This window comes from Ptychodera flava, chromosome 17 (genome assembly GCF_041260155.1).
Source record: "Ptychodera flava strain L36383 chromosome 17, AS_Pfla_20210202, whole genome shotgun sequence".
NCBI classification, from domain to species: Eukaryota; Metazoa; Hemichordata; class Enteropneusta; family Ptychoderidae; genus Ptychodera; species Ptychodera flava.
The window spans coordinates 19,446,549-19,459,116 of NC_091944.1; the positions used below are offsets into that span (position 1 = coordinate 19,446,549).

General features: G+C 40.7%; 1 protein-coding gene across 1 annotated transcript; it reads right to left on the bottom strand.

The window, feature by feature from the left end:
• Positions 1–5,872: 5,872 nt before the first annotated feature.
• On the bottom strand, positions 5,873–7,045 carry LOC139116322 (heparan sulfate glucosamine 3-O-sulfotransferase 1-like). Its single transcript, XM_070678955.1, has one exon. The coding sequence runs from the start codon at positions 7,043–7,045 to the stop codon at positions 5,873–5,875; it is 1,173 nt and encodes a 390-aa protein (XP_070535056.1).
• Positions 7,046–12,568: the final 5,523 nt, after the last annotated feature.

Here is a 12,568-nt window from a genome sequence, read left to right on the forward strand (position 1 = left end):
CACACTTTGACATTGGACATGCATAATTAACCATGATTTTAACCTTTTCAACACCATTTCCCCATCCATGGCCATGGACAGACAGATCTACAATAACCATTGAAAACAATTGCGTCGAGTCTAACCAAAGTGGTGAAAAGGTTATACTTGTGGTAAATATCCACTCTCGCATATAGTGAATTGAGTTCTATGGCCAAACCTAAACCACAGGCGCTCCTTAGCTGGTTAGTCTGCTAAGTAGATCAATTTTCGGCTCGATTTATCGATCCCGTAGTCGATATGCCCGCCACTGCAACCTAAATACTCACAAGGTGTGCAACACAATCACTCAAAAATCACACCACCCGATTTGTCAACTGGCCGTGCGCTCGCACAAAACATTCAGAACTACACTCCCATATACCTAGTTGGATCACAATTTAACCATCTCCTCGAAAATCACGCCAATGAACGTGTTACTCGCATCATCTTGAAGAAATCGGCCGTGTTTTGAGACCAAGCGCAGTGAAGTGTGGCCTGCAGAACGATTCTACCATATGATGTAATTTATTCCACTACTGATTGGCTAATCAACGGCCAAAACAAAGGTCATGGCAAGACGTCACTGGTGTAGTATAGTTGAACCAATCAGCAGTGGAAAAAATGACGTCATATGGTAGAATCGTTCTGCAGGCCGCATTTCACCGCGCTTGGTCTCAAAACACGGCTGATTTCTTCAAGATGACGCTAGTAACACGTTCATCGGCGTGATTTTTGAGGAGATGGTTAAATTTGTGATCCAACTTGGTATATGGGAGTGTAGTTCTGAATGTTTTGTGCGAGCGCACGGCCAGTTGACAAATCGGGTGGTGTGAATTTTGAGTGATTGTGTTGCACACCTTGTGAGTATTTAGGTTGCAGTGGCGGCATATCGACTACGGGATCAATAGATTGATCCGAAAATCGATCTACTTAGCAGACGACCCAGCTAAGGAGCGCCTGTGCCTAAGCAGCCGACTTGCTGATGTTGATTAGCATCGCTATTCACGTTACGGTGACCGCAGTGGAAATGATTATCATTGGACGAAAGGGCTTTCTCGTTTGCAAACAGCTGATTGGACAAATAAATCTTCCGTGACACATATTTATCTGTCCACGTGGTTATAATGTACGATAAATTTTGGAATCGCTCCTATATTAACTGGTTTTCGAAGTAAAGTTGATTAATTTCAAAAGATATTTTTCTTGGCTGGGCAGCCTTCTTACCCGTCCTTAGCATAAATGACGTCACAGGACAGGGTGATTTGCATACAGCATTTGGTGGCATTCCGCGGCTTCATTTCGCAGCCAGAAATAGGCCTACGAATTGACGTCATGTCGGCTATTATCTGCATGTTTGCAAACGGTATTATCTTGTCAGCCTTCCAAAATACACCATTTTTTACATCATGAAATGTCCTAGGAGCTCTTTCTGGTTTTAATAATTCACCAACTCAATTGTGAACGATGGACGACGTCCAAAGAAAATTATAACGCAAATAACTAAATCTTGATCATCAGGATTACAGACATCGCGGGAAAATAAACCCCCCGACATTCGCAGAAACACGGAATGCGTGAATTTAAACTTAAACTCACGCTACTCTGCTGATAAACTATTATATTGAACTTCATCAGTATACTTGGACAATTAGATTCAGACGATACTATCTTGTGAATGCTTCAAACATTGACATGTATCTTTAGGATCACCCGAGCTGTCGCACCTCTCAACTTTGAGCAATCGTTGCATCACCCATTTACGTTAGCAAGAAATAAAAACAAAAAACAAAAGATGCGATCGAAGGCTTTCAGTCTTCGCTAACTGCCGCCAGCGAAATTTCACAATTTAAATTTGCAATATTGTAATTTTTTAGCACCCAGAGAAAACAAACCTTACAGTGTCCTTGGTATTGTTTTCAATGGAATCACACAAAGCGGTCGTTTAAAATTAAAAAAAATACACAAATTTGTTCCACATCATAAACCACGCAGCTGACACTAATCTGTATTTCCATCGTAATTTAACATGAGCCTTATAAAATAGGAGGTCTATATGGAGGCTAACCATCCATCAATATTGACCAATGGGCGGGCTTGTTGCTAGTCAGGTGGTCTGAGAAGACTATCATGTTTAAGTTGGACTGTTCGTTATATTAGAACGAAAACAATCGATGAATTTTTATTTAAAAAGTAAAACGGAATGTTCCGGTTCCGACAAAGTGATTGCCCGGTAGTTGTACTGTCTATATTGGACTCAGAGCAGAGCACCGCCGCTTTGACCAGGTCAAATAGTGTTGGGCTGTTCGGCGTGGAGTGCACGATTTGGGCTGCAATAGATATAAGTTTAGGGACCGTTCAGTTTTTACGGCCGGGGGGGCCCCGGCAAAATCCAGGGGGGGGGTCATCATAATTTTGGAATCCGCGAAGGGGGGGGGGTCATCACTTTTTCACTGGTAGGAAAGGGGGGTCACCACATTTTCAAAATCATAATACCTACAATAAAGTTCACTTTATGCCATGGCCATGATCGAACCCTCTTTACCGGCGGGCCGCCTTCGGCGGCCCACTACAATAAATATATACTTTATGTATTACCCATGACCCTCCTAACAGGCAGACGCCTTTGGCGGCCCCTCCGATTAGGTTTACTTCATGCAATGGCCATGATCGACCCTCTTTACCGGCGGGCCGCCTCCGGCGGCCCATTACAATAAATTGACTTTATTGTAATACCCCATGACCATCTTAATGGCCGGACGCCTTCAGCGGCCATGGTCAGTAAAGTTTACTTCGTGCAATGGCCATGATCGACCCTCTTTTTCCCAGCGGGCCACCTTTGGTTGCCCACTAGATTAAAGTTGACTTTACGTAATGGCCTATGACCCTCTTAACCGAAGGGCTGCCTTTGGCGAACCACTCCAATAAAGTTTACTTTATACAATTTCCATGGACATAAGTTGTCTATGGAAATGAAGTTCAAAATTGCCTTACAGTCGTCCTAATTAACAGACGTTTGCATGGATGTGGCTGAGAAGTTTGTGCACTGGCATCTCTGCTACACGAATAAAGTGCGCCGCGTACCGGAGTTCAAATCCAAACCGTGCGGGTAAATTTGACATATGGGTTTTGGTTATTTTTCAGCGGGGGGGGGGGGGGGGGGGGGGGGGTCATCAAATTTTTTTGTCTGACAAAGAGGGGGTCATCATTTTTTCGCGAAAAATGCAGGGGGGTCTATATTTTTTTGAACACCGGCGACAAGATTTTGCCGGCCCCCATCCCCCCCCAGGCCGTAAAACTGAACGGTCCCCTTAATATGAGAGAGAGAGAGAGAGAGAGAGAGAGAGAGAGAGAGAGAGAGAGAGAGAGAGAGAGAGAGAGAGAGAGAGAGAGAGAGAGAGAGAGAGAGAGAGCACCAGCATAGACATCGACAAACACGGAATCAACAAACATGTCACAATCTGAACTCGAAACGGGTCTGAGAAATCCGATCGCATTCCTATGTGAATACTAGTAATTCATTAACTGTCAAAATCGTATGGTATCTTGTCAAACCGCAAAATACACAATGTCAACAAAGGTAACACTGAACTCAAGGGGCCAAGGAAACAGGAATTCGAAAATATTGAGTTGACCTATACTGAACAAGAACAGAGAAATTAATCGCACGTGGAACTCATCTATGATAAACACCTCATCAGCTTTGCTTTTTAAAAGCCCCTTTGCACTCTATGACCACTCGCGTGCCGACATTCTAAATCGGTCTAATTTGCTTTTGGTCGTAAATGCCGGGCAAAATATTTAAACAGCGTGTTGGCATGTGTACACAGATAATAAAATGAAGTTCCGTTACAGGATCCCCAGCGATGTAATTCGTATGGCGATAAAGGGGCGACATATTCAGTTTACTTAATACCATGTCTATATTCAAGCTAATCTATTTTAAGGTTATGTCAATATTTACCATGAAATATCGATCGCTTGTAACTATATGCATTTTGAAGAAGTAAAAATGAACGAAGTCGTGAAAATAGTAAATAGCAAAACATGATTTGACAAAATGCTTTAGTTTTTGGCGGTTGAAAACCGTATTGCTTTGAAATAGTCTTTCGGCAAACCGAAAAAGTAATCATACACAGCTTTTCAAACACTCCATGTTAGCATGTCACAATTGTCTTCTATATGTATGTAACAAACCGGAATGCCATTGAAATGTGCGTGCGGTAACTATGGTAGCCGCATTTTTCACAATCGCATTATGAACGCTGATCTTCCTAACGAGTAAAATTTCAAACCACCGGGAAGACTTTGAAGGTAGTTTTTGACTGGTACATGGCTACTTTTTGACTTGTTTCAAAATTTACAGCATAAATACGGCAATCGGAAAACCAATAATCGACTTGGTAAAGTATGTATATTAGAATGCCCAGTCAATCAATATTGTACGCGTGCGCGTGCGCAAGAGGATGACATATTGCGACAACTTGCTTGCGAGACTTGGCGGAATATGATTTCCACGCATGTAACAATTTTATGGCATTTAAGATAAGTGATAGATTTCAAGGCACGCAACCACGTGAACACGAGAAACAAGATTAATGTAATGAGAAGGTAAAGGAAAATAATTAGAGGATCTAGGTCCAGGTAGTCAGAAAATATTCATAAACACAAAATTGCTTCAAAGATTTCGAGGTGATATAAATCATGCGGTAAATCCTGAACAAGTACGATATATATATATATATATATATATATATATATATATATATATATATATATATATATATATATATATATATATATATATATATATATATATATATATATATATATATATATTGGCATTCACCTCCATGATCACATTCGAGTGTATGTATATGTATCTGTATCTAACTTTTTATGTTGCATATATACAGATAAACATACATATGTATTTGTGTGCATGTATGTATGTATGTATGTATGTATGTATGTATGTATGTATGTATGTATGTATGTATGTATGTATGTATGTATGTATGTATGTATGTATGTAATATGTATGTATGTATGTGCATTCAAACATACTGGAGGCATGGCGCAAATACAAATATTAACCAACAGCAGATGGAGTACTGTACCGTTATGCAATCAAATCCTTGAAAGGCTAAAAGTAAGCATTCATGCAGAAATAACTACGAATAAATAGCATTTATTGAAATGACATTAATATACCGGTATCGTTTTTTATAATCTAATCAATAAATCACCAGTCAATAAACCAATCAGCTCACCCATTATTAAAGCACCACTATTACTCAACTTCGATTTTGTCGTTTGCAGAGAATTATGCAAATGACTGTGCGCCTCGGTAGGTTTTGTTGCATGTTAGCGCCTTAACGCCGATGAAATCCTTAATGATAATGTAACAATCCAACTCCTTTGGCAAATGTCTCTACCCGATGTTCCGGCGGCAGACGTCGCTCCGTGGGAACATATGCATACGTTCATCTTCAAATGTCGTCAACATCGCTGGTACGACACGCTTAGGTCAAGTTTTAGTCCGCGCAGATGAATTGTGTATAGTCAGAGCATTCTTACATAGTGACAGCAACGCAGGGACATATTAAAAAAATAACCAGTAACGAAAGACAAAACTTATGGTTATCTGGCCAGGCTGAATAATGATCAGAATTCTTATAAATTAAACGACCATGCAAAAATGAAAAGCCCTCTGATAGTTATGAAGGGTAACAACTTGGGATTGGTGCTGAGAAATCTGCAGCGTCAAATTAAGGCAACCATTAACTTTTTAAATTTCCAAATTTGGTAATATATATTACTAATCTGCGTCAATGTTGGCCAGCTTCTCTGTTTATTTGCTATTCCTCCATGATAGAGACTGGTTGAATTTTTCTGCAAGCATTTGGTCGTACGGCTCGAAGTACTCATAAAGTTGCGATTTAAGGGTTTCCGGAACGTCCTTCTTCGTATAAAAAGCCGCCTGGTCCTTCTTGCGATTCTTCTGCTTCCTCTTCTTGCTCTCCACGCAAAGATCTTGCGGGAAACGTAGGCAATACTTGCTGTGTTCGTCATCGAAACGGAAGTGGGTGTCGTCAAAATATGGCGGGATTCCCAGAAAGGTTTCCATCCGCTGCAACTCTCGCGACGGGTGCTTCGCGATGGTGTCGGCGTCGATGAGGAAGATTTGCTCGAGCGGGAAAAGGTGCAACCATCGCATAAAATGTTTGAAGTACATACTGCCGTCGACCAGAGCGTTCAGGTGGTTGATCTGCCCGGCCTCTGACATAATGGTGTTTTCCAGGGACTTTGAAAGGTATTGATCTATTTCCTCCGGGTTCTTGTCTCGTTTTGCGAGGTTCACATAATCGGATATTATACGTTTAACGGGGTCGCAGACGACAGCTAAGATTTTGGTGTTCGACCCGATGTCGTCGTGTACTTTCTTGGGTACATCGTAAGGGACCACGAAGAATTCGGGCGTTTTCTCGATCGTCATTTGTTTCTCGGTCGTGTACGGCATCTGTTTTCTGTACAACCCTAGGCCTGATGTGTATGCACCGCTAAAGAAGTCCAACGGTACCAGGGACGTACGCATTTCGATCGCGGGGTGAAACCGCAGAAATTGCAAGATATTCGACGTGCCACATTTCCTCCCGCCAATTGTTATCGCCTGCGGCAATTTCTGTTTGCAACCCCGCTTCTCCAGTTCGTCTTTCTCCAGCAAGACGCGGCTGCTCAAATCACTTGGATTGGCTTTGTAGCAAGAGTGGTTGAATTTCGCTTGGATGTAAGCCTTTACGTTTTGTCTAGCTTCCTCTGGCACCGCCTCATATGGAGACCGTGGAGACAATTCCTTGGCGTACCGTCCGCCGGAGAGACTCTGAGTGTCCGTCGGACGTTTATGCGTATACCAGTTCCCCTCGACCACGTACACGACCCACAGCGAAGTAAAGAACAGAATAATCCCAACTTCAAAAGAATGAACTCGCAAGAAATGGCAGATGCTCCATCTTTTCAGGGCCATCACGATGCCATAGAACAAAAATCAGATATAGATGCGCGCGACAGATATTCGGATGTATAATACAGACAGTGTCCCCTCCACGTGTATGATATTATATCGGCGTCAGCTGCATTAAGTAAATCTGGCCACACATACTTAATGATTTGTTCAACTATCATCTATCTAAGGTATTATGAACTCGTTTTAAACCAATATTTATATTCAATTCTAAAAAACTAGTATTTTATCTTCTTTTCGCTTCAAATACACACCAGTCATTATCTTCAAGTGTTTAGCATGATATATTGGTTTTCAGAAGCAGAAAGTCACCTTCAGTAATACGGTCTGTACCCAGGATGCTGTCCTGAAATCGGCTTCATTTGCATTTTGAGATTAAGATAAATGCAATTAATTATTTATTTAAGCTAATTCTGGCCCTTTCATTTTGTATGAATTAACTTAAAAAGCAAATGTGAGCCTAAGATCGAAATCTAGGATTCAGAAGATATTTGTGTAATTCTTTTTTCTAAAAGTCTACGATCAATTATTGTCTCGAAACTGCACGTTCCTTCGTAACGTATACACCAAGGCTTCATTTAATGCATCTTTGGAAGAATGGCAATCCTTCCACTCAATTATACTCAAGCAAATTCATGATGCAAAATTTATCGCAGATGGAACTGACATTTTTTACAGTAAACTCACAGTGAAGTTCTGATGAACTATCTGATCAGCTTTTCTCCATTTCAAAATAAATACATTGAAATTAATAAATTTATACTTTCAGACAAAATTAGTAGATGAAATCATGAGCACACACAGCTCGGAAATATTTTTACACATTATCGCTTGAAATGACTAATTTCCAATATAAAACATTTTAAAGAAATTATTCTTTCTTTGTATTTCAGTCTGATAAGGTAATTTTAGTATAATAACATTTCTCATAAACAGAATTGTTTTTAAAGTAATCCTACAGCTGTTTCCTGAAAGTCTATTATTGTGAGCCGTGAAAGTGCCTCCAGGCTAATACGGTACCGCCCTCGTTAGTCTTGTCGTCGATTCCTTTGTTTTTAGCCACCGCCTGAATTTATTCAGACGCCTTGGTCTTGTAACGTTTCTATTTTACCGTTGGTCTCTTGAATGAAAGCAGAGACGTTGGTAACAGAAGGTCCAAGATATAGGTACTGTTTGCTCTGTCGGTTGCATTTAGTTGTCTCGTCATAAAATTTCAGTACGCTTCCCATCCTACTTGTTTCAGAGACATGTGAGCACATCGCATAATATGTACGGAACAACAGCAAATTTTATGAGCCTGTAATTGTGGCGACATGTGGATATAATACTTGTTCGTTCATTGTTTCACACTAACTGCGGTATTGAAAGACAAATACAGATGTTACGTACTAACACAAAACCTAGATTACAGTTTACACTAGCGCGCATTAGAGAGGTTAAGTGACAAGCATTGCCGTGCGCGTATCCGTGCTTACGTGCAAATTTTTTGGTTTAGTTGTGCGTTCGCGATGATTTTGCTGTAATTTTTTCTCAGAAATATGATGCCAAATTTGTGTAATTTATAAGAAAAATAATTTCTCTAAGTTTGAGGACTATTCTTTTACCTCGTTCTAACCTCGAATTAAATCGGCCGATTTTCTTTGATACAGTTATGAGGTTTAAAGAAATCTTTGTGGATGCGTCAGTTAAAAAGTGGAATGAGACTTCAACATCTGTTTATATCAGGAAATCATTGCAAGTACTTCTTGTACTGATGCAAATCCTGTGAAATATTCTGATATCAAAGGAATTTGCTAATTTGCAGTGATATTTTACGTGATTGTTTGCCTAAAATCACGAAAAACATCAAGAAAATATAAAAAAAATATTACACGTAAGCTTAATTATAACTAAGTGTAGATGTATCGTTTGACGTTCCGAACATCTATGCTGCGACGCGACCTATCTATATGATCATATATTCAAACTAGAATGCACAGTTAGATAGATAGATAGATAGATAGATAGATAGATAGATAGATAGATAGATACATACATACATACATACATACATACATACATACATACATACATACATACATACATACATACATACATACATACATACATACATACATACATACATACATACATACATACATACATACATACATACATACATACTCAGGACATATCATCATGCGAGCATCATCAAGTTGTTGCGATGCGTCAAGTCATGCAAAGCGCCCCCACCGGGGGTAATGGCGTGATACGCAAATAGGTCTGTTGTAATCAGAAGGAGTGAATAAACAACACAGACATTCATTTCAAACATTTCAACCATGATAAAGTTGACTACTTTAACGTTTGGTGTCACTTCTTGTTTTATTTACAAAATCCTGACTACAGCTACATGTGGTTCGAAATACAGATACTCCACATAACTTTGTTCCCCCTATACTCTTGGCTTACATTTTGCTATGTTCAGAACTGTCTATTCTACACAGCACCAGTCTGAGATTAGAAGTCTTTTAAGCAATACGCAGCGATGCTACTAACAGAAACCGGTGTTTCCCAACAGGATCTATATGGACTACACGGTCGAGTCAAATAAATAAAATCTCGATCGTGTTACAGTAAAATCTTCAAGTTGCAATTCATAACTTTAACTCTTCATTCCAGCCCCACGGACTTTGCTGCAATAATTTGAAAGTAGTTTTGCAATGCCGCACCGAGATCTATCTCACCGAGAGAGGAGTCAAAATACTTGCGCGGATTGAACTGTGAACTGTGTGCGCACCTGATAGTATCCAGAGCTCGAAGAGGATGACCAAGAAACCCACGCGGTATGAACGCATAATGTCGTCTGTTTTGATGGCTATCTTTTTGAGACTGTGTAGCTTATCATGTTTTATGGATCATTAGCTTACATGCAGTTTATCCAAAGAGGTAGTCAATGTTCTTATACCGGCAATAACCATCACAAAGACTCCTTCTTGATACCATAAATTATGACAATACCGATGGTATTTCGTCGGTTTTCTTTGCTGTCTGAAGACTTCAAGTTATAAAAATACAGGTCATTCTCTCTATTTTAATGTTTGACAAATCAGCAAAGCCGCAGATAATCAACTATAACGCAGGATATTGGCTGATTGTATGATCAATTATCGTTCAGGGAAAAGTTGTGGATCATTGGAATGGCTTGTAAGGAAGAGGCACGCCTTGAAGAAACCTCACTGTTCTTGAGCAACGATGGTTTAAACTTGTACTCGAGTCTTAAGAGGCATCTACACGATTTCCAGCATTGTAAGTACAGTTAGCTCAGCGTGCGGGTCTGTGTTGCTAATAGCCTTTAACAACATAAGGATGCGCAAACTGAGTATTTTAAGTTTGCTTGGTTCGAACGAAATTATGTTTCACTGTTGAGGGCGCTATTCCAGTCACGAATTTGAAGAGTCAATAGAGGTATTTGAAAGGACAATCTGGCGTCCATTTGGATAATCCAAGGAGGCGCTTCATTCAATAAAATATTCTATGGAAGGATAATGTATTGATTGGAACTGCAGTTGCTACACTTTGATGATTTATTGCATACTCCGATATGACTCTATTGTGATTTACGGTACACGTTGCACCATCGGTCGCACCGCCCAGAATTGCGAACATGAACTATCGACCCGACGCTCGTGCACACTATTACCGATTTTAAAGAAGTTACACTACTCTTAACACTGGCTCGCTTTGACCTCGACTCTTTAACACTGATCACGTTAATGAGATCATCATTAATCAATCAAATGTCATCGGGCAACATGTCGGGAAAACTGCATTGTGTTTTATGTAAGTATTCTGTAAGCTGGAGGTCCGCGTCAAATTGTGGAAGTTAGCCTCGCTACCAGCAGCCAATGAAACTCTACCGAAATACCATATCAAAGTATTAAACTCATAAAATATTACCCCCACAATATGGACGAATATATACAAGGTACATAATAATACCAGTACGTAAGCCATTGTCCCCACTTTACAATTGCAAGCGGCATTTCAATGAAAGTCACAGTGAGTAAATTATCGGATGGAATGTGAAAATCACAATTACATGTCACCTGGTTGTAGAGAAATATTAATTACAAAATAGCACATGAATAGCAGTCGTGTTCTGTTCTGGAGATAACGAGTTTAGAAGATATGAAACTGAGAATAATACATCCTTTTGTTTGATGAGGTCGCGATTCACTCTAAACCCTTATGTATATATCCACCAGAATGCAGGCTAATTGTTTGTTGCCAGGAAGTTCAAAACAGCGGGGACAGTCTTGCTCGAATCCATATCTTCGAAGGTTTGGGGGCATCTGCTCGTTGCATTACGATATACGGAAAATGTGACGTGTCCTCTTTATTGCAAAAAGTGCTTATAGAACCGATTATTCAAATCTGGTCCTTGTGCAAGTGGTGACGTTGGGCACGGCGGCCATATTGGTTGACAGTTGTATACTTTCGACACCTTGATGGTCAGAAGTTAAAAAATCCCATTTCGTCCGATCACCTGCTATACACACTATCGACAACAAATGTAAGAAAAGCGACCGAACTTGTGTTTATATTTTCTGTAATAAATACCGACTTCCAATGAACTAAACGGAATCCATGAAATTATGCCAGCAGTTCTAAAGAAGAAACACTAAATAGAAATGTGACTCGCCCACTATTCATTCTTATGTTCTGTCTCGTCTAGGACCAAGTTACCTTCTTCATCCAATTTGTTGGACCATGAGAATGGTCTTTTGAACATATCAGAGAGCGACCGGTCATACGGCGCGAAAAATTCGTACAGTTTCTGTTTTGTCTCGTCGTCTACATTCGGTCGTCTGCGATTTTTGGACTTCCTCGGCTTAACGCAGACTTGCTCGGGGAAAACCAAGCACTGCTGGGTGCCGAAACTCTTCGCCTCGCCGAAGTGAGTACCGTCGAAGAAGCGCGGCAGCTCCAGAAAGTCCTCCAGTTGTTGCAAAGCGCCCGCAGGGTTTTCGAGCAGATCCTTGCCGTCTATGAGGTGAAACTGTTCTTGAGGGAAGTAATGTACCCATCGAAGGAAGTGTTTGAAGTAAATGCTACTGTCGATGATAGCATTGAGATGGTTTACATTCCTCCACTTTTCTTGCTCTAGAACAGTCTCCTCGAACGATTTTCCCGTCTGCACCTGGTTTTCTGGGTCGCCTTGAGCTTTAGCTTGCACGTACTGGGAGATGGAGCGCTTCACCGGGTCGCACAACACGGCGATGATTTTTATCCGGGGCGAGATTTCGTCGTGGATTCGCTTTGGCACGTCGTGGGGAGTAACAAAATATTCCGGGGTCCGTTCGATTGTCATCTGCTTCTCTGTGGTGTAGGGCATCTGTTTTCGGTAAAGCTCTAGGTTTTTGTCGTAGGAGCCGCTGAAAAGTTCCAGCGGGACTAAATCGGCCCTCATTTCAACATTCGGGTGGAAGCGCATGAATTGCAGCACCCTGCTCAGGCCGCAGTTGCGCACGCCTGTCAGAATAG

Excerpts from the sequence above, each read along its gene's own strand:
- LOC139116322 (XM_070678955.1), bottom strand. The coding sequence starts at position 7,045 with ATGGCCCTGAAAAGATGGAGCATCTGCCATTTCTTGCGAGTTCATTCT.